We start from the raw sequence: 26497 nt of genomic DNA on the forward strand, positions 1-26497 counted from the left end.
GTAGGGTCAGACACGGGCCTGCGATGTCACACCGCGTCGGAATCCCAGCAGTGTTGTGCCCATGCTCCTGGCGGGCTCGTGGCTGCACGTGTGACTGCTATTTCACTGTCTCATTAATGAATAGTATAGTAATGCTGGCAGCATTCCCCTTCCCCCATAGCTTCTGTCCTTCTGTCTCTGTGCACCAGTTCTCTGTGTCCTCAGGCCTTCAGTTCCATCTCATTGTGCAGTATAATGTTGATATGATTCTGTAAGCAGCTTGACAAGGCCATCTAATTGCTATACAGTGCTGACCTATTGTCATGACTGGATTGTTGTGGTCTGTGACTGTATGGGCAGTAGTGTAGAGAGAATAGTGCTGTGTCCCTAACTTGATCCATAAGCAACATGTCTTCTCAGTCCTTCCAGAATTCTGCCATATTATCAGAATGTGCGCCACTCATTTTTGGCAAGATCGCATGTATGTCCTTTTGCAAAATAAAGACATCATATTTGATATCGTTTCCACTAACCATGTCAGACATTAAAAAAGATGTCTGGGTTTATGGAGGGTGGAGAGCTGTGGGTTTGTTGTACTGCACAATTATTCTTGGGCTCCAGCAGGACTCTGGCCAGCGATGGTGAATTGAACACGGTGCAGTTGAGAGAGAGGCGAGAGAGAGTAGAGCTCTGTGTGGACAGTCAGGCATGGTGCCAACAGGTGCTCTGAGACGGAAGCGCCATGCAGGAGCTACACAGAGCAGCCTCAGACTTTATATGAACCTACTCCTCACTTATTGCAAAGCCTCCCTCAAGTATATCTTCTAACTAGTGGTGAATTGATGGTTTTATGTCCTTGTGTAATGACCTAACAGTCACATAATTGTCTTGTATCTAGCCAGCAGAGGTTCATAGACCCTTGTAGAATTAATAAAAGGACAGAGTGTTTCTTGGCATTGTTAAGAGAAAACCAGCATCCCAGTTTGACAGGCTCCTTTCTGTCTCCAGACTGTCTAAAATTACTTTTTGTTTTCCAGTTTGAAATAATTTATAGAGAGTACACTCTAGGGCCCACTCAGTGTAATAACCAGCATTTATGTATCTGAGTGGGGACTGATTAAACTATGCTTTTTCAGGACAAAGCAACATAAAATCAACAGGATGGTAGGCAGTAATAATTGCATTGCCGCATTCACCTGCTGTCACAACACTTTGGCTAGCACACCTTCGCAATTTGCTTGCAAGATGCAGGATTGAAATCGGCAGTAGGCAGTATGCAAAGAGGCAGAGAGTAAAATATTCACAGCAGTAATGCATGCAAAGGTTTTGTAAACACAGCTTCCAGGCATGGAGTGGGGGTAGGGGGCAGGGTAGACAACGAAAAAAAAAATCCATAAACAAGTACAAGAAAACAATAATTCATCAGTGTGATATTGATCGTGTAGTGCACTGGGCTGACTATCCTCGAGATTGCTTAAAGGCACATTATATACAAGGAGACGATGCACTGCAGAAAGGTTAAACTGCAGTCCATGTGTCACTTTCTGTATATAAGGAACATTAATGCCTGTTAGCACCACAGTGTTTTTTTTTCTGCAGTACGTGCCGGTTCTCTGTGAATGTTGATGCTTTCCTGACCTTGTGTGGCAGAACTCAAATCCTTTTTGTTGTGAAGGAAGGATATAAAATTGAGTTTATCACCCCACCACCACCCCAGTGACAAGATCCTTTAGATACAAGGTGATTGGTAATGAAGTTTAATTGACAGTGGATAATTTCATCTCCACATGTAGGGAGCTAGTTGGCGTTGACCTGCCCATGTCAGTACTTGCCCTCTGATGACTTGTCGGCAGCCTGCTGAGAAGGTGTTAAAATGGCCTTGATGACCCCTCAGGGGGTTAGTGTCTAATCTCTTGCTGCAAACTCCTATCTTTGAGATGGGTGGTGTTTTGCTTTTGAACAATGGAGGGAATTTCCAGAACTCTTTGGGATCAATAATGTCTAAGCTCTCCTCTTGTCACAGTGAAGTATGGCCAATGTCACTTATAGGCCACTATTGGGGGGATTCTGCACTTTGTTTCTTGATGGGAGTGATTTTTGTGCTTGTAATGCCTGAAATGGCAAGGGAATGAGATGTGAAAATGCACCAATTGTTATGAATTTCTGGTATTTGTGAGACTGCAAGTGGTAAATACCCTGGTCAAGATGTGAATCAGTTCGCTGCAATCCACTCCTCTTCTTGCTAAATGGATTTTTATATCTTTCTTAAAATAACTACCAGTTTCCAAGGGGAAGTGATTTTCGAGAAGTGTTCTTTGCTGTTTTTGCTCCATCGTCTACAGTTTGTACTTCTCTCTGAATGTCACTTCTGCACGAATGCAATTACAGCATGATTTAATAAACGAGAACGGCAGGACAAAAATAAGATGCGAGTGCTGATCACACAGATCACTTGGTGTAAGTGGACTCGCTGTGTGTGATGAAAGGCGATTTTGAAACACTGAGCACATTTCAAAGACAGGCAGCAGCATCATAAGGGAGGTCCTGAGAAGGAGGTATTGCGATTCTCATTGCAGTCAGGTATGAGCCTGCTTTCTGTCTGAATGCACTGTGAGTAAACGCTTCTTTCACACGCAGTCACATGGTTTAAGGATGCCGGCCTCTGTCGGGCAGTCAGACCAGGCCCCTCTGTGTGGTGTCCTTTCCCTACCAGAAATGATTTTCCTTGAATGAAAAGGACAAGTAGCGATTTGAGTTCCCAGCCCTTGATTTTTTTATTTTATGTATTTCATTTTTTAAAGTTCATGCACCAATTGTTCTTTTGTTTCTCCCTCCACCGCAAACTCCACCTCAGCTACCCCTCCCCTCAGAAGGGGTTGTGGTTTTCCAGGGGAAAGGTCTGGGAGCTCACCGTGGTGACGGCAATCAGGCCCCCTTTGATTGACGGCTCCCTTTCACCGGAGCTGCGAAAGGCCAGGCCGAGGGTGCCCACTGAGTGCCCGTCTCGCATACCAAACCTGGCTGCTCATTCACTGCTGCCAGAGAGAGCTGGCGTTCTCACAGAAGCCCACAATAGCCCATGTGACTCGCATTCCTCATTAATGCCGGTGTGATGAGAGCTGAACGACTGTAGAGCAACGTGGCCTTATGCCCCGATCTGGTGTTCAGAGACACAGCTGTCTACTGGGGTTAAACCGAGGGAACTTTGGGTTTTTTGTTTTCAGTATTTTGTATAATTTAATTTTTGAGGGAGTGTGAGAGCTTTAACTAGTTTAAAAAAAGGAGCAGATATGTTATGGTGAAGCAGTATGTAGAAAAAAGCTTTTCAGGCTGAGTGGTTTATAAGTAGGCTAGTTCTCTAATGTACCACTCTAGAGGGCCAGGGCTGGGTTGTTTAAGTTTGCAGCCCATGTTTATAGAAAACCACAGTAAATGTGTGCAGTCTGCAGAGAGCCGGGTGGGTTTTGTTGTGTGTTTTGTGTGTGTGTTTTCTGAAGAGTGGGGATGTTACACTGGGCCAGGCAGGAGCCAAGCGGTGTGGTGGTGGGCAGACTAATTTTAGCATGCTGTTTGTGTTTGTACTGCTGCTGTGGTCACCCCGCTGTCAGCATGGGGGACAGAGGAATACTGGGAGTCTCGGAGCAATCCTGGAATATAATTCCTCTGTTCCCATTTCTTAAATAGAAGGTCTTTTCCGATTTGATTTCCTTCTTCAGGCATGCACCCCTGTTTTTGCCGCAGAACCCTGCAGAGTTCTATTGTGTTTTTAGATTTTTTTGTACATCTATTTGATCAATTGAATAAAAACAACTATCAACAAAAATAAACATTGATTGTTCTTGTGAAGTGGAAGGAATGTCCAGACACAACAGCCTCCATTAGGGAGCCTAGCTATTACGGGGCCGTTTTCTTGGTCACATGTCCCTGAATAAAATAGTTTATCATTTTAAATGTTCACCAACTTTGACCTATTCATTTGTATTATGCAATGAAATAGTAGATTGCTTGACTTATTAATTGTGGACTTTGGTGGGGATTGATTTGTCCATTGGCAGAACGTTTTCACTGCAGCTTGTCTTCACTGCAGAAATCAGAGGGGTGGCCTTATGCCTCGGGTCCTTGGCTGATGACCATTAAAGACCCTGAGCAGAACAGCGGCAGGCAGTGCGCAGTGTAGGGGCTCTGTGTTGTGTGTATCGTACAGTGAAGCTCAGCTGGCCTGTACTGTGGAGAGTGTCACAGCAGTCAGGTATCTAGATCAGGACAAGAAACATAAAACTGAGTTACCTGGGTGCCATGCTTCCTCATTATTATTATTATTATTATTATTATTATTATTATTATTATTATTATTATTATTATTATTATTATTTATTATTATTATAAGCTGTTTTCATAGAAAGCAGATTACAGGAGATGTGTGGGGGAAGCGAGTAGCTCTTGCATCTGTTCCTCTCTGTACATCTGCTGTGTTTGGCCAACACTGCCTCAACAAGCGGGGAACGTCAGTGTTTCAAACACACACACACGCACACACACAAATATTAATATAGGAATTAACGGGGAACAGAAAATGTGGAGTGTGCTGTAAGCTCATAGACCAAAGTGAACCCTGCCACCACTGCTGCCTGAGGATTGAGCTACAGAGAGAGGGGAGATGCTACTCCATGCTTAGTTCGTCTTGGCACAGTGTGGTTGGTAGGCCTGCTGATGGACGTGTCAGCACTGGACAGCCACTCTTCCTCCCTGTCTCTTAGATTAAACCTCAACTTTAAACCTCAGGGTCTCAGACATCGCACTGCCTTCTAGTCACTCAGTTTTAAGGTTTAATCCATACAGCTGCCCAGGCTAGTGCTGTGGAGACCCCTGGTCCCTGTGCTGTAAGCAATACCTGAGGCGCCATTGCAGCTTGACAAGAACATCCTAGCCTTTTTTTTTGGGTGACCCCATTTAAGAAAACGGGCAACTGTTTCTTCATCCACACTGCGAATGTTGTGCAGACAGGATTGGCATTTGTCTGTCATAAATATTGCATCACAGTGCACTCCAATGCTCTTTAATGTTTCAATTTCAGGCTTTTAAAAGCATTTTATTTAATTTAGTATTTTATACTGACGTAAAAGAACAAAAATGCTAAAAATACATAAATAACCTGGAATTTGTGAGCTCATTTCTTCAGGGATTGGGAATTGAGGATGGCTGCGCTTACTTTGCATTCGAAGGCCCCTTACCATTAGCTATCTTATTCAGGTGACAAAACACACTAATGTAATTGGTAAAGCCACAGAGGAGAGCTTGGGAAGGGGGACAGTGCTCGTGTTAGAAGATTGGTCCTTCTCTCCTCTTTGCTAAACAGGCGTTTCCAGGTTCTGTTAGAGTGATGTATCCGCTGGGTGATCGTTTATCAAACTGTAGCTTCGCCTTGCGGGACCGGCCTGAAAATGAAACTTGGTGCCTCTGTGAAAAATATCTGTGGCACTGTTAAACCAAAGGGGTGAGGGTTTATGGGAGGGGAGGGGGTATAATATGAGAGATAAATGGAGCTTGGTGTGCCCCCCTCCTCCACCCCAGTGATGGATGGGGGGGGGTGTATGTGCCCTCACCTCCCTGCCTGGGGAAACGGCGCTGTTGAAGAAGGATGGGGTCTGTGTGCCCGGCAGTGTAGAGCCGCTCTCCCACAGCACCCTGGGAAGACAGATTCCTACATCCGATCGATCGTCTCTGTGCTGGCAGGCTCCCCACCTCCAGTGGTTTCTCAAGCTATTAATTCTGCGCAGTGTAATTTCCTCTTAAAAGCCCCTTTTCTGTCCCTGCAGAGCGCAGAGCAGACCCGAGATTAAAGAGCTGCTAGTGCAGGCCTGGAAAATACAAGAGAGACTGAGGGGGAGAGAGAGAGGTGCAGAGACACAAAAACTTGCAGAATGTTTCTTCCAACTTTTTTTTTCCTCAGCTCTTCCCATTGTGCTTTGAATGCTGACAGTTGCATTCTTCTCCTTCAATAATTTTTAGGTCTCTGAAATAAAATGCCATCTTGTGCCTATTTGTGGAACATGAATATTAATAGTACATTTATACTGCAGGCCAGTTTGCATGAGTCTGTGTAAGACTGATTTCAATATTGCTGTTTACAAGCTATAGACTGCCGCCCTGAAACTGTTGGGACATGAAAGCAGCGCATGTGTATTTGCATCCCATTTTCAAATTTGCATTCTCGCCTCTATCAGCTCTCCCCTCAGACGCTGACAGGGGATTTTTCAGCCCCAGTGATTCCCCCAGGAATATTTGTGTTTTACAAATCTGGGGATCCTGTATCCTGTAGATACGGACAAAGAAATATATGCATTTGTTTAGTTTGTTCACTTAGAAACCATGTTCGAAGATGCACTGGAGCTAGAGATATGTCCCCCCACGGTCTTCAAAATCATTAATGAACATTTGAGTGTATAGTTGAGACAGTGTGTGTGTGTCTGATGGGGGTGAGGAGTGGGAGGTGGTTTAAGTTCAGAAAAAGGATGTCAACAAGATGTTCTATTAAAAATTGATTGTAAAACAAACAAGCAAAGAAATCAGGAACTCCAGAAAAGCATTTCCGTTGAGTTCAGTTGATTTAGGCCTCGCTCTCTGACAAGGTATGTTTATCTGTGCACCTGAGCAAGTATGTTCTTCAGGCATGCCGAGGATGCCAGAGTAGCATTTTACTTTGAAGTTAGCAGTACATTGATGTGGTACAGTGAAATAAACCCCTGGGCTCTGACCTGAGTTGTCCTAGGATCAAATCGTGCCGCATGTGAACATTTCAGCACCTTGTGACTACAAACGGCTCATATGTTCCTGTCGTACAACAATGGCAGACCAGAGGTACACGATACAGAAGCTTGAACTATTGCTAACGGTTTTCCTGTGACAGAATATATGGAATTTACATACATTGCAACAGCATTCCCGCTGCTTTTGGGTTTCTGTAAACACTGAAATCACATCAAGCAGCTCAATGGCAGCTGAACATGCGCTGCTGCTTTTGTTCTCCACCTCTCCGCGCTGATGTTGCTCTTCAGTCTGTAGCGTGGCAGCTCTCAGCTTCCATTTGCTTTTAAGAATATTCTGAGAGAGAGAGAGAGAGAGAGAGAGAGAGAGAGAGAGTGAAAGCAGAATTCTCTTGCGTGAGGTTTTTTTTTCACCCTGTGATTTTTTTTTTATTATTCTGCTTGTTCTGGTGAAACGATGTGAAATTTCACATTCCGATGTGATCTTGGTTACAAACATAGTCGCACAGCTTCCTGCTTATAGATTCGGGTGCTGCATTTCCATCGCATTTACTGTACAGGCTCAGAGAAGTAACTTGTATCTTAATACTACTAGTATTTTTTTTCCTCCTTTCTTTCTTGGTTTAATAATCAGTTTTGAATTGACAGGTAATTGTGGTCAAATTGAAAAACTAATTATAATCTTGTTAATTTTGACTGAGCAGTAAAGCACTCTCGGTTCCTATCTTAAGTTCCTGTCAGGTTTACTATCATACAGAGTGGCTAAGTTATCACACAATCTCATGGAACGACATATTGTTTTAATTGTATTAGTCTGAAATGCATCCCCTATTCCTAACATAATATTATGATCTATTAAGTCTCTGGTCATCATCTTAGACCGCAAACACCAGAGGGGAAACTGCACTTTGATCTATTTCAGGTTTATGAGCTCCAGGTGCTGGATATTTCAGGCTTGTTTATCTAATTCCAAGTGAACTTGCTCAGATGGATGTGTTGTATTTCTTGCCACCTCATCCTAACAGTGTGCACTAGAGTAGCTTGTTCACCTTAGGATGCCATTGCTGAGTCTTGTTTACTGTCATGGAACCTCACCCTGATTTTGTTTCTGTTTCCTGTAGGACGGATACTATTCCCATCGGCCCAAGGAGAAAGTACGCGTGGACAGCAACAATGAGAACTCTGTGCCCAAGGACTTTGAGAACATTGATAACAGTAACTTTGGGGCACGTTCACAGCCGCAGAAGCAGACATCCAGCAAGCACAAAGAGAGGCTGCAGGAGAAGGCCCAGACGGAGCTCGGATGGAAGGAGAATTCCCTGATCTTGGGCAAGAACTCCAATGAGGTCATCCAGTATGGCGAGGCCAAGGGCGCCCCCCTGCCAACTCCGGGACGCAACCACACCGGGAGCCATCAGCCTCGAGGACTGCTGCCCAACCAGCCCCACCGCTCACACCAGCCCCAGCAGCACCACCGCCATCACCGCCAAGGCAAAAAGATGGGGCTGGCCACGGCACGCCCGGATATCAAATACGACCAGCCTCCCAAGTGCGAGATCACGGGCAAGGAGGCCATCTCCGCCCTGTCCCGGGCCAAGACCAAGGAGTGCCGGCAGCAGATAGCAGAGGTGTACTGCCACCACAAGGAGGGCCACCTCATGCCAGAGAAAGTCACACGCTACTGCCCCCTGGAGGGTGAGTGTCAGATTCGACACCCTTTAATTTGAATGGCTTTCTATCCTTTCTGCTTAGCTTCTTATACTTGTATTATATATATAAAAAACATTGTCCGCAAAAGTAGTAATTTAAATAATGAACAATCCAATTCCAATTAAGGAAAAAGCTCAAAAAATTCCACAAAGTGCCTTAGTCTCCTAGGCGGATAAAGGGTTATATTAACGGAACAAAAACATATTTTTATTTTCTTAAGTAGAGATGAGTCAGAAGTGAACACTGTGGATGCATTGTGTATTTTTTTTATTTTTAAACGCACTTCTGCAAAAATTTCTCACTCAAACTAATAGTCATCCAGCTTTCATTCCACCTACCCAGGCTGACTCAAAACACCTCTGTAATAAAGCAGAACTGAAACACTTAATATCTGCAAACTCACGGCAGTAGGTGCCTTTTAATACAGCGCTGAATGATTAACGCCAAGTTTCATACATCTTTAATGGTGTGTGTGGAGAAGGCACATCGACTTTAAGTCACGGCTGTGCCCTTAGCGGAGAGTAATGAGGCTGGAGGCAGTGTAGTGGGGCCGGCGTGGCTCTGGAGTGGAGAGCTTCAAGAAGAGAGGGAACGCGAGGAGGTGGCTGCGCTGTACTAATAGGGGGATGACATCACAGAACACCCAATTCCAGAAACACGGAGCGAGAGAACGTAGAAGAAGTCTATAGCAGTCTGGGGTTGTTTTTTTTTATTTGCAAAAGTTGGCATCACAACTATTCACCCACTTCGTTTAGTTGAATAAATATTGTTCGTTAATCTACTCTACAGTTATCAGTGAGTTACGATGTGTGTAAACTTTACACTGCCTTCCTTTAATTGCTATGCCTTTTTCTCTAGGCTGAATCAGTGTTCAGCAAACAGAAAACATGTCATGAAAATACATAGTGTTATATTCAAATTATATTGATCTACATCACTTAAATTAAAATGAAGGGTGTGATGACTTTTATATGTATATGTATATACGACAGTGTGGGGGCATCTGTATAAATGAATGTATTTAGCAAGAAATCATTTTGAAAGTGGATGTATCTCAAGATAAGATTAGATTTTCGGCAATCTTACGGGTGCAGTGGAAACAGCATTAGTCTCTGCCATCCTTACCTGACTTGACTTTGGCAGGTTTGCTGTAGTGCTAACGGTAGGCTTTTCAATGAAAGAAATAGGAAATTCTGCTCTCTGAGAGCCCTGTCGAAAAGAGCTCCAAAAAAAATAACTATACTCATGCGTTCCTGCAGTTGTCGCTTAATCAGGAGCCCAACAATAAAAGCATACACATGGGAAACCAGTTCACACCCAGCCCCTAGCCCCCAGCCCCCACTCTAATCTTTATGCACACTGTGAGTAATCTTTACAAACCTGTCTGGCTCGCGGCTTTTAATTACATTCTCTGGGACATATTTGCTCTCTGAGAAATGTCACTTTATGATTATAGCCAATTTCTCAGGCTGACAAGACAGAGTGATGAGGCCACGGAGGAAGACGTCTCATGCGCAGGGAGCCGCATGCCCCACTTGTGTTGTCTCTGGGTCTGTCTGAGGGAGCTGAGGACTGTGGGATAGCAGACAGCTGCGGAGATGGACTGTGCATGGGACGTCTAGTTATCCTCATGCCGGGCTCCTCACCCTTGTTCCCTTGGGCTCTCCTCAGATGCCCGCACTTAGAGTAAATCAGTGTCATTCTCAACATTTTGTGCCACCCTCTTTGCTCTGCCATCTGCCTGATGAAGTCATGTTGAAGAGACTTAAAACCCTGTCTCAGGGAAAATACCTAGCCCAAACAAACACCCCAGCTAGAAGTATCACCACTGTAAATATTTCATCCCTCAGAACTATGCATTTATGTACGTACAGTTACATGCTAGCATGCAAGCTTGTTTATGCTAATGTCCTGATGTAACAGTAATACACATCTCTTATTCAGTTACTGTGCTTTTTTTCCTTTTCTTCAGTGCCTGTGCCGCCTGAATAAATTAACTGCACAAGGTGTTTCATATTTGAGAGTACCGCAGAGTGGTGAACAACTTGAAACCGTTGTATTAGGGTTGCTGGTCTGGTTCTTTATGACAAATAAATAAAATCCAACAACAAGGCCTGTGGGAGGGTGTGGGGTAGCTGCTTATAGAGAATGAGCTGCTGTGGGTGGGACAATGCTCTCTACTTCAAGAGTCCCTACTTTACCCTATAAATAAGAGTAGCCGGGTGGAGGATAAGGCCCTATTACCACAGTAATTACTGTAGGTCTATTGTTGAAGCTACTCTTGGAGTGGAAAGCCTCAGCCCTCCTATTAAGATGCGGTAGATAACTCTGGGGCAGGAGTTGGCTTCCTGGGACGTTCTCATTTAGGCCCCGTTCGCAAAGACTACCCAAGTTTAAAGCGGTAAATATAGTATCGGGCTAACCTCTGGGAACTACATAGTCTTTATATATTCAAGCACGCTCACAAAAGATTACAGTAATTATCTGGTCACACGGCACCTCATGCAGTACTGTCAGATACAGCAGATTAGTGTATTTTTACTATAATTTCATGTACCCGCTTAAAATGATCCCAATCCGATGCACACTGCTCGCTCTTCTTGGGAAGTGGTGCACGATGTCATGACACTTTACAGGCGCTGTGTTTATTTATACACGTGGCATATTTAGAAAGTAGCAAACTGTCAAAGTGTACCCCGGGTGACTGCTCCTGTGGGCAGGGCTTTTACATTTGGAAGAGATTTACATCCTTTTTATATAACCTGTTTTTTTGTTTTTTGTTTTTATGTGAGTTGTTTTTTTTGATGGAGGTTTTATTTCCCGGAGATGAACTTCCACCCACTACCCACCTACCCGTGGTAAAGGAAATACCCCTGAAACAGCTCCCACTCAGCTGACATTGCTGCTGTGCTGAATTCCTTGCAGAGCCCAGACTGACTGTACAGTAGAATGGCAAAGTCAATCGGTGGAGGTTACACTCCTCTTTCTTGCTCTCTCCATCGCTCTGACTCGATAGTGATCCTAGTCCACCTCTCTCACTGTCATCACCCTCTCTGCCACAAGTCTCTCCCTGGCAACAGAGCATAAATGAAACCACAGTGGATTGTGGTTTTGCATAGTGCTTAAGTGCTTCTGGTTTTAGCTTACATCTGATATGTTTTGTATATAGATCCTCTGTTTGCTGTCAGACGCAAAACACTTTAAATACAGGAACAAGAATGTTACCGTTTCGTCGCATAAAAACTGATTTCATTATCTCAGACCATAACCTTGCTTTGGTCTCTCTCAGGTTCTCTTTGTCCCTCTGCCTTCATTCCCTCTCCCTTTCCTTCTCCCTCTCTCTCTTATCTTTTCCCTCCTCTTCCTTCTCAGAACTCACCTCCTTTTCTCATTCAATTCGAGTCCCGTGTCTAAACCTTCTCGCTCTAAGTTCACACTGTCCCTCTGTACTAAACCCACCCCATTTTTTATTCTCCCTCTTCTGACATAACACGCTTCTCTCCTCCTCTCTCCCTGTGGCCAGGCAAGGCTAATGTGAATGTGCAGTGGGAGGAAGACTCTGTGGAGACCCTGCCAGCCTCCCCAGTGCGAATCGCCTATGTGTTGGTGGTTCACGGCCGCGCCTCACGCCAACTGCAGCGTCTCTTCAAGGCCATCTACCATTCAGCTCACTTCTACTACATCCACGTGGACCAGGTACTGCCCACCCTTCCCACCCACACTGTGGACTGAACCCAGTGTTACTCCGTCATTAGTTTTCTCCCATCACCCTTCACTGACCTTATTTTCCAGGCGGGTAAAAACCACAACGGCATGAGCTATTCAGCAGGCTTTGGTGATCACAGCCCCTGGTCAATGAGGGACTGTGCTCTACAGGAACTAGTGGCACACAGCTCCAGTCCACTTACACATACCGTGCCACCCCACTTCTCCCTTTGAAGAAACTGTGCAGCAACACATACCCAGAGGGACACCCGGTGGTCAAGCTATTAAACTAAAAACAATCGTGGTGTTTAAAGACACTTGCAATTACTGTTTAATTACACCCCACATGCCACCCCCCCACTCTGCCCCAGTATTAGACACACATTCTCAGCACTTAATTACAAGTTTGTAATGCTGGGAAGATAAGAGTCTGGCATCTAGTTTTTTTCCCCAAACTAGTTTATAAAAACCAGGCCATTCGTAGTCCCACAATGCCATGCTTATTAGATATAAGACTGATATGGCTCTGATTGTAGTAATTCAAGTGGCAATTCTTTGGTATGAATTCTTAGAGCAGCAGGGGCCAGCCTCCCTGGAGAGCCACAGTATTGTAGCTTTTACAGGTCTCTTTTAAATCATCAATCACTGCAGACCTTGAACACACAGACTTTTTGACTAATTAAGCCCAACAATCTGGATTTCTCTCAGGTTTTAGCCACTGATTATTCCTGTGTTGACTTCAAAAGCAAGACGTGCATTGTTTTTCTTTGTGAGTGAGCTGTGTTTGTGATCCTGGCCCCTCTCTCTCTCTCTCACACACACACTTTTTCTTTCCTTCTTTCCCTCTATCCCTATCACCCATCAGCGCTCCAACTATCTGCACAGGCAGGTATTGTCCCTGGCGAGTCAGTACCCCAATGTGCGGGTCACTCCCTGGAGGATGTCCACAATCTGGGGGGGAGCCAGCTTGCTCACTATGTACCTGCAGGCAATGAAAGACCTGCTGACCATGACGGATTGGAGCTGGGACTTTTTCATCAACCTCAGTGCTGCAGACTACCCTATCAGGTGAGAAGCCACAGGGAGGAAGGCTTGGGTCTAGTTGCAGTCCTTCAAAAGTACTCCAGTCTGTGAGAGGACAGTGTGGGGGGTGGGAGATTTTAATTACAGCCATCAGGTGGGGCATTGCAGACTTGAAAATATGGCAGGACAGATAGCTTTGAGGGGACCCTAGAGAGCATGGCTTTAGCTAATATGGTGGTGGCACAAATCCCAGCAGAAGATGGCGATAAATAGGGCATGATCTTGTGGCTTGACAACGGCCAGGGCTGTATGCAAATGCTCAAACAGAAGATGCAGGACATGTGGACAGAGTAAGTAAAGTAAATTCTGAGGACCTCCTCAATCCAATCATCTTGTACACCCATTTCTTGGATGGGAGAAGCACCTGGAAGTGCTGAGTGTAATGCAGAGGGATTCTCACTTGATCATTGGAAGCACTGTGTCAGTGTCCAGTTGCCGAGTTAAGGGACCTCAGGTGCTTGTCTGGGTTTTGTTTTATATGATCAAATGCAGTTGCTTTAAGCATGCAGTTTGAGAGCAAAGCGTAGGTGAAGAAGGACAGCTCAGGCAAAGCAATGCTGTAGGCTTTTTGAAGAAAGCGGTTAACAAGTAAAGAGCGAAACTCCATTAACAATCTGGGTGTTGCTGCTGTGCTGATGCACTTTCTCAGACAAACTGATGAGTCTGTGGAAAGTGTTCAGAGAGGCACGCTTGGCAGAGGTGGAGTGGAGGGGGGGGGGGGTGGTAGGTACATTTCCTTAGCAAACTGTCTATCCATTTCCTGCCAGTAAATTTGCATATTAGGCATATTGTGTAATTTGAAAGGGCTGACAGCACGCGGTTTTCATACACTGCTGAAAGAGAGGACTCAAAAAAAAAAACAAGTGTGAAGTAAATGTTCTCTCACTCCTTCAGAGTAGTCTAATCTCCAAATCATAGCCCATGAATGTCTTGAAAATCTGGAAAAGTATTTGTTGATCGGCTTGGGAAATCCTGATGTCTGGTTTCGGATTCTGTTAGAGCTGGATATTCCAAACCTTTTTATGTTGCAATATCTTCCAGCTAGAAAATACATTTCTACTAAATATGTGTCAATAGCTCCGTTCAACCACTCACATCAGCATGGATCTCATGCTTGACGTCTTTTGATTGGTCATTCAAATGGTAGTTCAGTCGGAACTTGCCGAGTCCCAAAAATTGTAAATATGGTTGGATAATAATTAGTTACTGATGTTCAATATTTAATGGAAAATATTGGTCAATATAGCTGATATTTAAGGTAAAATTATCACTTTATTATCACTGCATTATCACTATGCAATCTAAAGAAGAAGCCTGCCAAGCATAAATTGGCACCTGCCCTGGGCAGTCGGGCAGTCCCTTATGTTTATTAGTTTATTATTTTCAGATTTCCTAGTCACAGTAGAAATCCCATTGTGGTGGCTGACAGGAGGTTAAAGCCATTATTAAAGCCATTATTAAAGCCAAGGTTATATTATCATAGAGCCCTGACTCTCACATGATGTGTGACACACATCTTTGGTGTGTCTGATGGTCATGTCTGAGTGTTGGTTTGCATCTAGACATGACCTTTTCTCAGCCCCAAGATACAATATAGCAGGATCTGAAAATGAAGAACTACAATACCAATGATGGTAACACCCCAAGTGAATGCAAAAGTCAGGGGTTTATATTAAGTTACACCAGCTGGCCTGAACTTCCCCTTTGATTTTACTTCTGTTTTTGTTTTGCTCTGTACATTACACAAGCTAATCCTGGCTTTCTCTGAGGGAAGGGGAAGTACAGTTTCCTCTGTGTCTTGAGTTTCTGTTTCTGCCCATCACATCAGCGAACCGCCCATTGACCGGCTTAGCCTTTGAGTGCAAATCCTGCTCATTATGTCAGAGGGACGTTCCACAGCTTGTGGGACTTTACATTTTTAGAGTATCTGGCTGTATTTCTGTATTCAGCCGTCATCAGGCTATCTATTGAAGCAGTCTATTAATAGGAACGGAGCTGGATTTTTGTTGGGGGAAAAACAGCTTATACAAGAGCTGTTTTTTTTTTTTTTGTACAATTTAAATGGGCACAATGGCCTTGTTAAAACCTGAATTGGATGCCATTCAAACCCATCTGCAATTAATAGCTTTCTCATACATTTTAAATGGCAACAGTATCAACAATGTGTTAAAAGGCTGGGTAGATTATGCATTAAAAGGAGGGAAAATGACAGAGCCCTGTGTGTTGTGTGTAAGTCTAGGGCACACAGCAGCTGGAGCAAGGGACAGTTTTCTAATAAAGCGCATCTGTCTGTGTGCACAAGGGAGCCTCTGGTTTTGAGAGGCCCACTGTGGCGGATCAGCCCGGGTCTGGGGTGGGAGGTGGCTGGAGACTCTGCACTCAGTCCATTATTTCCTATCTGCTTCCCAGATAATATCTTGCCCTTCTGCATGGATTGCTCTGAAAGTTACACAAAGCCAGCTCTCTCGGTGGGGGTGCGTGGCGGAGCCAGAGGCGAGGCGATGGGTTACACACTCGCTTTGTCACTAAGGAGAGGGCTTTTCGCAGCTTTTATCCTTTGCTAGGCTACTTTGCCTTTTTTTATATATAAGGTAATGCGTCTGCTTTTGTAGACCATTCACACAGCCTCGGAGCAGTGTAGAGCAGTTGAGAATCAGCTATAAATCTTAACTTCTCAGACTCTCCAGCACCCTCTGCTGGGGGACACCAGCCCTGTGTCTGAGAGACCTAGAAATACCCTCTGAAAACCTCAACCCCTCATTCACACTTATTCAATCTGGAAATATGAATATATTGATGTATAGATATAGAACTGAAGGTGAACACATTTCGAGATCTGGTATGTGTGTCCTGTGTATTGTTTTTTTTTTCCAGTGTTAAAAATGACTGTCCGTCTATATGTGTCTTAGTATGTGTGTCTGTTTACAAGCTGAATGGCACCAATAAGTGACGGCCATAGGGCAGGGAAGCGATTGCACAGTCAGGTGTTGAATTCAGAGCTTGACCTGATTTCTTGAGTTTGTGTGTGTGTGTCTGTCTCTCTGGGGACCTGTCACTGTTTATCTCCATCATGGAATATCTCTATGTAGAAACGTCACAGATCCACGTGTGACAGTAATCAGGCTTTCCCACAGACACCTGGATACTTTAGCGAGAGAAAAATCTGCCGTGGCAAATCCTATTTCCCAGGGAGGGTTGATACTCTTATAATTGTTCTCTACCTTTTTCCATAGTCTCTTGTGAATAAACAATATCCAGTAACCTCCTGTGCACTTTCTTTCTTCTAGGTGCTGTATTATGTTATTGTTAAAAGGATTGAATGCTCCCTGCTTTCTGTAAAGGGGTTCTCAACTCAAGCTTTATTTTAGTTAAATGGGAAAGAACTAGAGAAGCAAGTGGATAAAGGGTTAATGCAAAATTATGTGTATTATTCTTATTTGTTTTAGAGGTAGAATCCTGACTCTTGTTTCTCTCTTTGTTGTTTGTGGCAGGACGAATGACCAGCTGGTGGCCTTCCTGTCCAAATACCGAGAAATGAACTTCATCAAGTCTCACGGCAGAGACAATGCCCGGTTAGTGTCTGCTCTCCCTGGGGGGCACTCTTAGACGTCAACCTAGGCACACAGCTTAACCATAACCCCACCGTCCCCATGGTTCTGCTTCTTTACCCATAGGGGGAAGGCTGCCACCTATTCTCTCATCGAAACCCTGCGCTCTATGGTGCCTCCCATCCTCCTCTCTCTTAGACCACCACTGTATGCCACCCCATTCTGTCTTACTCATCTCTGACAGCAACACTTCAGTGTAATCCCATTCCCCAGATGCCCACCTTTCCCAGCTTTAGGCACTAAGGCCACACTGTCCCCATTTCCTGAGCTGCACAGTCCCTGGCACATCAGCTGTGAGTGGTCTGTCTCTGGGGGAGGCTCTGGGTCCTGTGATGTAAGCACACATCGTCTCGTTGGCCCGTGGAGCTGCTGCGCTTTAATCTAATTACTCTTCCTCTGTGGCTGGGCACTAATTAACCTTCCCACGGCAGCCAGCAAGGTTCCACCAACATGCCTGGCCCATACTCGCCGTGGCGGTCCTGCTCTGCACGGCGGGGTCTCCCTGCTGCCGCGGCCTGTGCCCCCTTAATGAGGAGTAACGCGCCTGCCGCCCAGCTGAGGGTCTGACCGGGAGGCTTTGTATTATTGCAGTGTGAGCTATAGACGCAGGACTCCGCTCACCCATGTTCCCTGTGTTCCCAGTTTAATGAGCACAGTGAAATTTCCCCCGTATACATGAGTCCAATTAAAGATGCACTTTACAAGATAGAACCCACCGTAACCCCTGGATTATCCATTTTATCCTGGATCTGCACAGATTAAATCGCAATGTTTTGAAAAGTTTTTGGGATATACAGTTAATGATGTCTTTACAAGTGTGTTATACTGCATGTACACTGACTGCTCAATGGCTGTTGAGTTTGTTTTTTACATCTAATTTGTGTAAATGAGAAACAAATTCCCAGGCACACACACATGTATATTTTGCATGTGTTTTGTATGAATGCTATCTAACTACCTTTACAATTATTTTAATAAGAAAACTGGGCCAAAGAAATGAACATGCCAAACTGAAAGCCTGAATTCAGTGTCCTTTCCTTCTCCATCCCTTTTCCAGGTTTATTCGGAAGCAGGGTCTGGACCGGCTATTCTTCGAGTGTGATACCCACATGTGGCGTTTGGGAGACCGCAAGATTCCAGAGGGCATCTCAGTGGACGGTGGCTCTGACTGGTTTCTCCTCAACAGGAAGTTTGTGGAATATGTCATCAACTCTCAGGATGACCTGGTCACCAACATGAAGCGCTTCTACTCCTACACCCTGTTGCCTGCTGAGGTAAGACCAAGAGAAAGGGGCATAAAGAGTTGCCACTCTCCACCTGGACAAGCCTCCATGTAGGTTTAGGCTTCGGCCACATAGACAGCTGGGTACAGCGACTGGGCTTATGTTATTTTCCTTACATTTTTAATTAAGTGTGCCTGATGCACAGTTTCCAGTAGTGCTTTTAGTAATGCGAGTCTGGGCTGTGTTAATGGAGTAGTCTGCAAGCACTTAAACTAATAATGGTAAAAAAACTGAAGTAATTAATATGTCTATAAAAACAAAAGCATTGTTTATGCACCCATCAGATTTGTGTTCTCAGAGGATGAAGATGCAGAGTATCCTCATCTCCCCACATCTACTAGACATCCTGCAACAGACCACAATGTAAAACAATTAGCAGATTTACACAGAACGCATTTAACTGGGATCTTTCAACCCCAACCCTCCCCATCTGACAGCTTTATAGAGGCATCCCTGGCTTTCTTAGTATTTCAGGGAACTGGAGTCGGTAGACACTAATTCACCTTCTCTTTGTCTCCCTCTCCGTCTCTCCCCCAGTCCTTCTTCCACACAGTGTTGGAGAACAGCCCACACTGCGAGAGCATGGTGGACAACAATCTTCGTATCACCAACTGGAACCGCAAGCTGGGCTGCAAGTGCCAGTACAAGCACATCGTGGACTGGTGTGGCTGCTCTCCCAATGACTTCAAACCCTCCGACTTTCACCGCTTTCAGGTAAGCCCCCTCTTCTCTCTGTCTCCCTCCAAGCTCAGTCATGTCTTCTGTTGGTGTGATCCCTTAGCAGCCATTCAGGGTATTGCAGCTCTCCCTGACTCCTCCCTTTTAAAGCTTTCTCGTCAAATCTGGCACAACATGTGTCTGGAGAGGGGAAGGGGGGTGTGTTTTATTGGGACAACCTTGGCTGTCATGGGCCACCTGAAACCTAGCTCGCCAACCTAGAAAAGAGAGCAACATGATGGATGATACTCCCAAATTGCACCTTAGTCATGGAGGTGTAATTAACGGTGTGTACAAGAAGGGATGACTGGGGATCAATTTCAAGGCCGTCATTAATCAAAGGATTCCAATAGTATGATGAACCACAGGGATAAAGGTGGAGAAATCACTCCCAGGCTTCATCAGCACTGTGATATTGGATTACCGCTGCCTCGCATACAGTGTTCATTATACAAACTTATTTCTGCTGTCTGGGGGTGTGATTTGATGTGGTTAAGAGATCCGTGTGAGGCTCTTAACTGGGCCTAAAAGTGAGGGAAGTCAGAAACAGGATTCAAACTTCACTGTTACACCTAAACCATTTTCCTGACCCTATATATTATAATAGACTGGTGGTAAATTGATTTTGTAGACTTCTGCTCTCTAACTATAAGTTGGTGTGTGGATATGTGTGAAATCCACTATAATAATATGTATACTTGATTGCTGACAGGATGGCTCCAAAGTCTATTTTGAAAACCCAGGAAATGAATCAGGTTGTGAACAATAACAAAAAAATGTTATTGAAACAGGTGCAGTAACATGTGGTCAAGCTGTCACTCTTTTCCTGGAGTCCTGCTATTTCCAGTTTAAACGACTCTGTATAGCATGCAGTGTCGAGTCTTTGGTCTTGTGTAATTCAATGGAAGTCTGAATGTCCTGTGGACTGGCGCATTTTCATAAGGGTTTTATCCCATGCAGGCTACAACACCATATGTTAAGAATTTGTTGGAAAATGGAGAGAAAAGGCACTGCGTGGTTTATGTAATGTTTAAAGACTGCCCTCTGATCTCTCAAACCTTTACGACAGAGCTGCAATCTGTCCACACACACTGCCTCCACTACACACCACCTCCTGGGATATATTAATTGCTGGCATATTACATCATTTAACACTGGCACCCCGACTGTCTGGGAACCGTCCACACTTCCAACAGACTCTTCGGCTCTGTCTGGACTCCACAGTGGCAGTGTTATTTATGATGAAAGCTTACCAGTAGCTTTTCTTCCTTACGCTTTTACGTTGTTTAAAAAAAAACGCTTAAAGATTTTAAACTGACACAGAAAAGAAACGAAAAACACAAAGAAAAGGGTTAAATCTCCTAAAAGAATCCCATTTATTTATATTCTTCTTGAATGCAGCTGCAATTAAAATGCCAACGTGTGCGCACCACAGAGAGTCCACTGAACCCCCCAGTGCCCGGTGGACGGTGTGTTGGTGTGCCTGCCAGTTTGGACCACGAGCACAGACTTTTATTTATCCCAGCATGAGGAATTTACTGAGAGCGTTGCCCGCAGAATAACTCACAGTAAACCGTTTCCCGGCACTGGACACTTCCAATACAAGAAGCGTTTTGTTTGTGTGCCAGGTGGATCATCATCTCCCAGTTTTCATGGGTTCTTGTCAACCACAGGGGATTTTTGGAAAACTACAGGCACAAGACAGCCCTGTTCACCAATGTCCACCGCCCTCCTCCTCCTCCTCCTCCCCCCAGCTGCTGCCATGTCATAATTAGGCTTTAATAATGTCTGCGCCTTCACTGTGTGTTCTCCAATGTAAGAAAACTGTAAAATGGGATGTAAATGCTTGAAATTAGTTTCTCTATCCCAGTGCATCACTAAGTACTGCGCCGTATCCTGCAGAGCTCACTCAATAGGACCAAGACCTATAGGACATGGCTTTCGACTGCCCTCCCTATTGTCTGTCTTTCTTTAGAAGCAAAACAAACAACTTTCACCTTGTTTCACCTCTTTTCCTTCATTTGATTTCTTCCACTCTCTAACCCTCTCTCTGTCCCCTTGCAGCAGACCTCTCGGCCCACCTTTTTTGCCCGGAAATTTGAGGCCAGCGTGAACCAGGAGATCGTCAACCAGCTGGACGGCTTCCTGTTCGGCAGCATGCCGGGGGGAACACCTGGGCTCAAAGCATACTGGGAGAATGTGTATGAGGAGCCGGACGGGGTGCACAGCCTCTCCGACACCCAGCTCACCCACTTCCATGCCTTCGCTCGCCTGGGACTCACCCGCGCTGCCAGCTCCCTGCAGGGAGACCCCAACGACAACAGCTGCAGGTCTGTCCGCCCTCTACCAAGTCATTATTGAGTGTTGGCCAAAAGTAATAGACAACGCATGACTGAGACAAGCGTGAATTAGTCACTATTACTGAGGTAGTTTTAACAGTATGTAGATGTATTACATTTGCAGTTCGCCACCTTATTCAAAGGTAGGGTGGAGCACCAAGTGAAACAATAATTCTTCCGTCTTGCCCTGCACACAAATATCATTACTAACCATACGTTGTCCTATCAGGGATAACTTAAATATTGTTATTGAAAACAGGAACTGAATGGTGAATATTCAACTTCAAATTAGTTGTGAATAGGTGAGTGCTCAAATGTGGGTGTTGACTCGGCAGAATCAGGTCATATTTTGTAAATGAGATGATCTTAATGCATCATTTTAATCCTGTTAACATATTTAACATGAGGTGAACACGTGTAGGGACTCCTACAGCAGGTGGACGCATTCACTGTAATGCTGTGATGCTCAATGATTTCCTGTCCATCCAGCTCCTTCATTTGCCATCCAAATCAAAAAGTTACCATTTAAAATTGTCAAAGACCAGTGCATCGTTTTAGATCACAGAGCCTGGAATAAATAGTTCAATTGAAAACACTGTAAAATAGTGTTTTTCTCATTGTTCGAGATTAACAATGTTGGGGTAGGGTGCGGTATGAATTAAGAAACCATATGACATATGACATTATTACAGCTGAGGGTGTGGGTAACTGTGGGCACATGGGCTTTGAGATTTGGGACTGGAAAGACAAGTGTGGCTCAGTCTGAAAATGCCATAGACATTTCCAAGAGATATTAAACTTAGCTTAGTTCTCCCAACACAATGTGTTTGGGTAAGACAGAGAGGGTGGGGGCTGTTGTGTGTTTGTTTGGTAGAGTTTATCCCAGAGGTTGATAAATTATATATGAAGATAACCCAGTTGGGGTTGGAAACAATCAGCACTCAGTTCCTGAGGCAGGCATTTTTGTGTGTAGGGAGGGTGTTGACAAGGAGGTGTTTGTGTAGCGAGGGAGGAGAACCGGTGTGCCAGCGAGGATGGGAGGATATTTCGGTCTTTCGCAGCCCTCTTTGATACTGTTATGGAGAGACTTCACAGCAGCCGGGCTGAATAGCGCCTCTGTTCCGGCCATGTGCCCCCCACCTCCACCAGGAGCGCGGGGGTGTCGAGCTGCTCTGCTCCGGGTGTAAATATTTGCTGTTCTGCTTGTCAGGGTAGCTGTGCTGCGATGGACTGGCTCCGGGCTCCTGTTGAATACTGATGAGCTGGCTGCTCGCTCAAGCTGCGGCCCGCCTGTTTAAAGTTGTGCAGGAGCTGCTACCTCCCTCCCTCCCTCCCTCACTCTGTCAGATCCGTTTGTTTTCCCTCCATCTGCTTTTCCTGGAGCTCCTTGGTGTGCCCAAGCTTAAACCCATCAGGCACCCAGATCACATACACGAACGTTGCCACTTCTGTCTTCATTTTTTTCACCCCCCCCAGTACGAGAACTGTCAGGAGAGCGTTGTGGTCTGTGTATTGGCAGATACTTTGTCTCTCTTATGACAGTGGCATGAAACAGTGGCTCTTCCAATGCGTTCCCCTGCAGTACTTGTTAGCCCTTTATGAGTGGCAATTAAATAACTAAGGACAGAGAAAGGACAAAGGCCTGGAATTGAAACATTATATCAATCTCTGTTGCCTAAACCTACCTTAAGCAAAACTAGCTCTGTCCTTAAAATAAATGTGCAGTATTCTGATTTTTGTTTTAAAAATGTGTACAGTGATGGCAGGTTTAATTCATGTATGTATTTATTTATTTATTTCAATGTTATTTGTGCTTGTTAATTTATTTAATAATTTATTACATATGAAAAGAAACAAAATTCTTTTTTTTCACAAGAATAGATCTGTAATTACATGACACACGGCCCACAGCTGAATTCATCCCGATAAGGTTAGCTGTGGGGATTAGGAAGCAGCTCTGAGGCTGTCACTTGTGGTCAGCACTAACAATGCCTTCTGTCTTCTGTTAATTTTGTCAAAAGGAAATTCAAAATACCTAGCTGTTTATCCTGCTCACATCTCTATTGTTTGTTTATTGTATTATGCACATTAATATCATTAAAGACCTCAAAGGCTCCGGATTAAAGCACTAAACCCTGTCAGCTTTGATATTTCTGTTACTTTGTGAGTAGCTTAAATTAGTGTTTGTTTTTTCTTTGGCAATTTTTCTATTCCCAATACAATAAACTCGGCACATACCTCATTGTATCCAGCTGCAGAGACTATCTGAAGTGTGGACAGTTCCCAGACAGTTGGGGTGCTAGTGTTTAATTATGTAATATGCTGGGGATAAATAAATCCCAAGAGGTGATGTGTGAGGTGGGATGTACTGTGTCTCAGTGAGTTAATCTTGGGAACTGTCAGAGTTAGGACCTTTGATTTATTTTTATGCCCTGTCCATACACCCAATGGTTGGAGCTGGACAGGCTTGGCTGAGTATGGAGTCTAGACTGTAGGCACTATATACTCGACCCCCCACCCCCCTATTCCACAAAGAGAACTCTCTGCCAAGAAATGTTTTAGAATAAAGGTCACCGAAAGAGAGACACCACAGCAATTAGAGTTAAGTTCGTCTAACGTTTACAGGAAACACTTACGGTTTTTATAGCCCACGGTCTCAATTTTAATTAGCGCCATTTTACATTTTCACCAATTCTCCTGACCAAGTTGTGAGTCAGTTACGTCATATTTGTTCGCCTGGGGGAACTGAACCGGGCAGCTGAATTGGTATTCATGGGGTCAAACCCAGGCTTGGGAAACGTTGAACTGAAGAGATGAGAACCAACCTGCTGAGTGCTGAGGGACTAATAGAAAGGGCTGGGTGAAGGGTGAAATCACTGGAGGAAGGCACTGTGTCTCAAATTAAGTGAACTGTGGGAAGGAGACAGTTCAGTCATTCGAGGCACCCTGTTCTAATGCATTAGACTGCAGCACTTAGCCTTGTGTGGTAGGAAAGTGTGATGAGAGGAAGCACTGTTTTCATTATTTTTTGTTTTCTGTAGGTATTTCCCCATGGGACACCCAGTTTCCGTCCACCTGTATTTCCTGGCGGATCGCTTCCAGGGTTACCTGGTGAGGCACCACGCCACCAACCTGGCGACAAGCAAGCTGGAGACCCTGGAGACGTGGGTGATGCCCAGGAAAGTGTTCAAGATCGCCAACCCGCCCAACAGCTTCAGCCGGCTGCAGTTTGCAGAGGTAAGTCCTGAGATCAACAGGTCCTGTGGGGTTTCTGTCAGACTTCCTCTGAGCCGTTATCTTCCCCGCGGGGAGACGCCGCCGGCGGTAGTCCAGCGCGCTGGTGCCTGTAGCACAGATGGAGAGCCGTGTCTGTGAGCAGCAAGCTCCCAGACCTTGCGTGGGCGTCTTCTCTGTGTTGTTTCCATTTCCATTTCATTTATTTTGCGCTAACAGAACAAGCCTTTTTTTTTTTTTTCTAAAACCTCAAAATTCATGTAGTCTTTACTTCTCCCTTCAGCTTGCTTTGAGTCATCACAACAAAAGTATTACTCAGTATTGTTTTTAAATCTTTCTCTCCCCATGTCTTTGTTTCTGTGTTTTTGAGCCATCAGTCAGAAAAATTACATAAAAATCAGTGTCAGATTAAATTTGCATGATTGCACTCAAATTTACCAACCAGTAGCAGCATCTGCTTTTGTTTTGAGATATTACAGAAATCTCTTGTTCAACAGTTCTGCTAAATGAGACATTCATTGAAGATTAACCCAGCTGAGTTATTAATAGTCTCCTCCCTTCTTCTGGAAAAACTGTTGCAGTTTGCAGTTATATAGCATGGAGTAATGGCAACAAGATCAGTTAGCTGAAATGTGGCCATTACTCAGATCCTCAGAGTGACCTCTGCATTTCCATAATATCAAGTGTTCCATCCATAAAACCCGCAGGGTAGTTAGAGAATATTCATATTGGAAGTTGTGTATGTATATAACCTCAACTCCATGAAACGGTGATATACAGAACTTACCTTAGCTGGCATACTCAGCAAGGGACTTCCTTAGAGCATTTCCTAGGTCAGAGGAGGCCTCCTGGCCTGCATTATACACCTGTCTGTGATTAGCCTGGAAATACTTCTAGAAAACATTCTGCATGTAACCAAGGGTGCTGTGAAATACTTTTAATAAAGTCCAGCTGTGGCGTTTCATGGATGGCAACTGGCTGATCAATTGGGCCTGTCAGTTTTATGGTAGCGTTTACAGTGATCCAGGCTATAGCCTTTTTGTGCTGGGATGCTGTTTGGAACTACAATACATGCTGCCCTCAGGTCTGCCATAAAACTGGCTTCTTATTTAGAAATGTCACTGTTCTTTGTATCCATACACTGCAAGCTATGTGTGTATATGGTATATAGAGATAGATATACAAGTATGTGTGTTATTTGTTGCTGGCTTAAAACAAATTTGAGGTCAGTGCTGGTTCAGGTGCTATTTAAGACCATGTTTGGGATTTACTTTTCAACACTCCAAAGAATAAATTACATTAAAATCTGTGCATTGCATCACACCTCACAAATGTTCTTCTTTATGCACAGTCTTATCAATAAGAACCTCTTGAAGCGAGCGAGGCGAGCGAGCGGGGTGGAGCTGTGGATATAAAGTGCCCGTCCCGGGGTGTCTCGGGGTGTGCTGATTTATTCTAAACGCATCTATTTATAGAGCACGACTCCTCTCACCTCCGGGTGGCTTAATATAGACACACTTACTGGCAGCCATTGATCCGCAGGGTCTGTTAATCAGCTTGGGTAATGATGATCACAGGCTCAAGCCATCATCCGTCTTCAGTTTCCCAATTCCGCAGACAGCCCTCTCTTCGGCTCCCCGCTGTCCATCTTTCTCACATTTGGAAAACACCGCGGCTGCTGCCATATTAAATATTCATAATTTTCCGTTATTGTTATTGCGGTGTACGCGCACAATCCCCTTCCCAATGTGTCAAGGGCATCAGTCCAATTAGGACAGCGCACCCCGTCCCCCTGCAGCCACTGTCCATATGGGTTGATTTGATTTGAATGTAATCAATTCCATTGAAAAGGTTTCTGGGAAACTAAATCCCCTTCCTGCTTCATGGAATTAGTCTTGTAGCTCAGCAGGTGTTCATCAGCTGGACAGCAGGTGATATCACAGGAACGTTTCAGGTTATAGCTGTAGTCTATCTATCATACTGCATTGTATGATAGACTTTCAAGGCACAGCTTTTTGAAAGCTGATGTATTTCTGACAATGGGCCCTTTGTTTGTTTGTTTTTAATAAAGGGTA

General features: G+C 44.5%; 1 protein-coding gene across 1 annotated transcript in view; it reads left to right on the forward strand.

The window, feature by feature from the left end:
- The window catches only part of xylt1 (xylosyltransferase I), a 54088-nt gene that overhangs the window by 23645 nt on the left and 3946 nt on the right, over positions 1 to 26497 (forward strand). Inside the window, exons 2-9 of the mRNA XM_066689009.1 lie at positions 7865 to 8438; positions 11977 to 12149; positions 13024 to 13226; positions 16733 to 16813; positions 17907 to 18123; positions 18670 to 18846; positions 20914 to 21179; positions 24230 to 24425. Coding sequence (XP_066545106.1) covers positions 7865 to 8438; positions 11977 to 12149; positions 13024 to 13226; positions 16733 to 16813; positions 17907 to 18123; positions 18670 to 18846; positions 20914 to 21179; positions 24230 to 24425 — 1887 coding nt within the window. The remainder of the gene's footprint in view (positions 1 to 7864; positions 8439 to 11976; positions 12150 to 13023; positions 13227 to 16732; positions 16814 to 17906; positions 18124 to 18669; positions 18847 to 20913; positions 21180 to 24229; positions 24426 to 26497) is intronic.

This window comes from Amia ocellicauda, chromosome 17, assembly GCF_036373705.1.
Source record: "Amia ocellicauda isolate fAmiCal2 chromosome 17, fAmiCal2.hap1, whole genome shotgun sequence".
In the NCBI taxonomy this organism is placed as follows: Eukaryota; Metazoa; Chordata; class Actinopteri; order Amiiformes; family Amiidae; genus Amia; species Amia ocellicauda.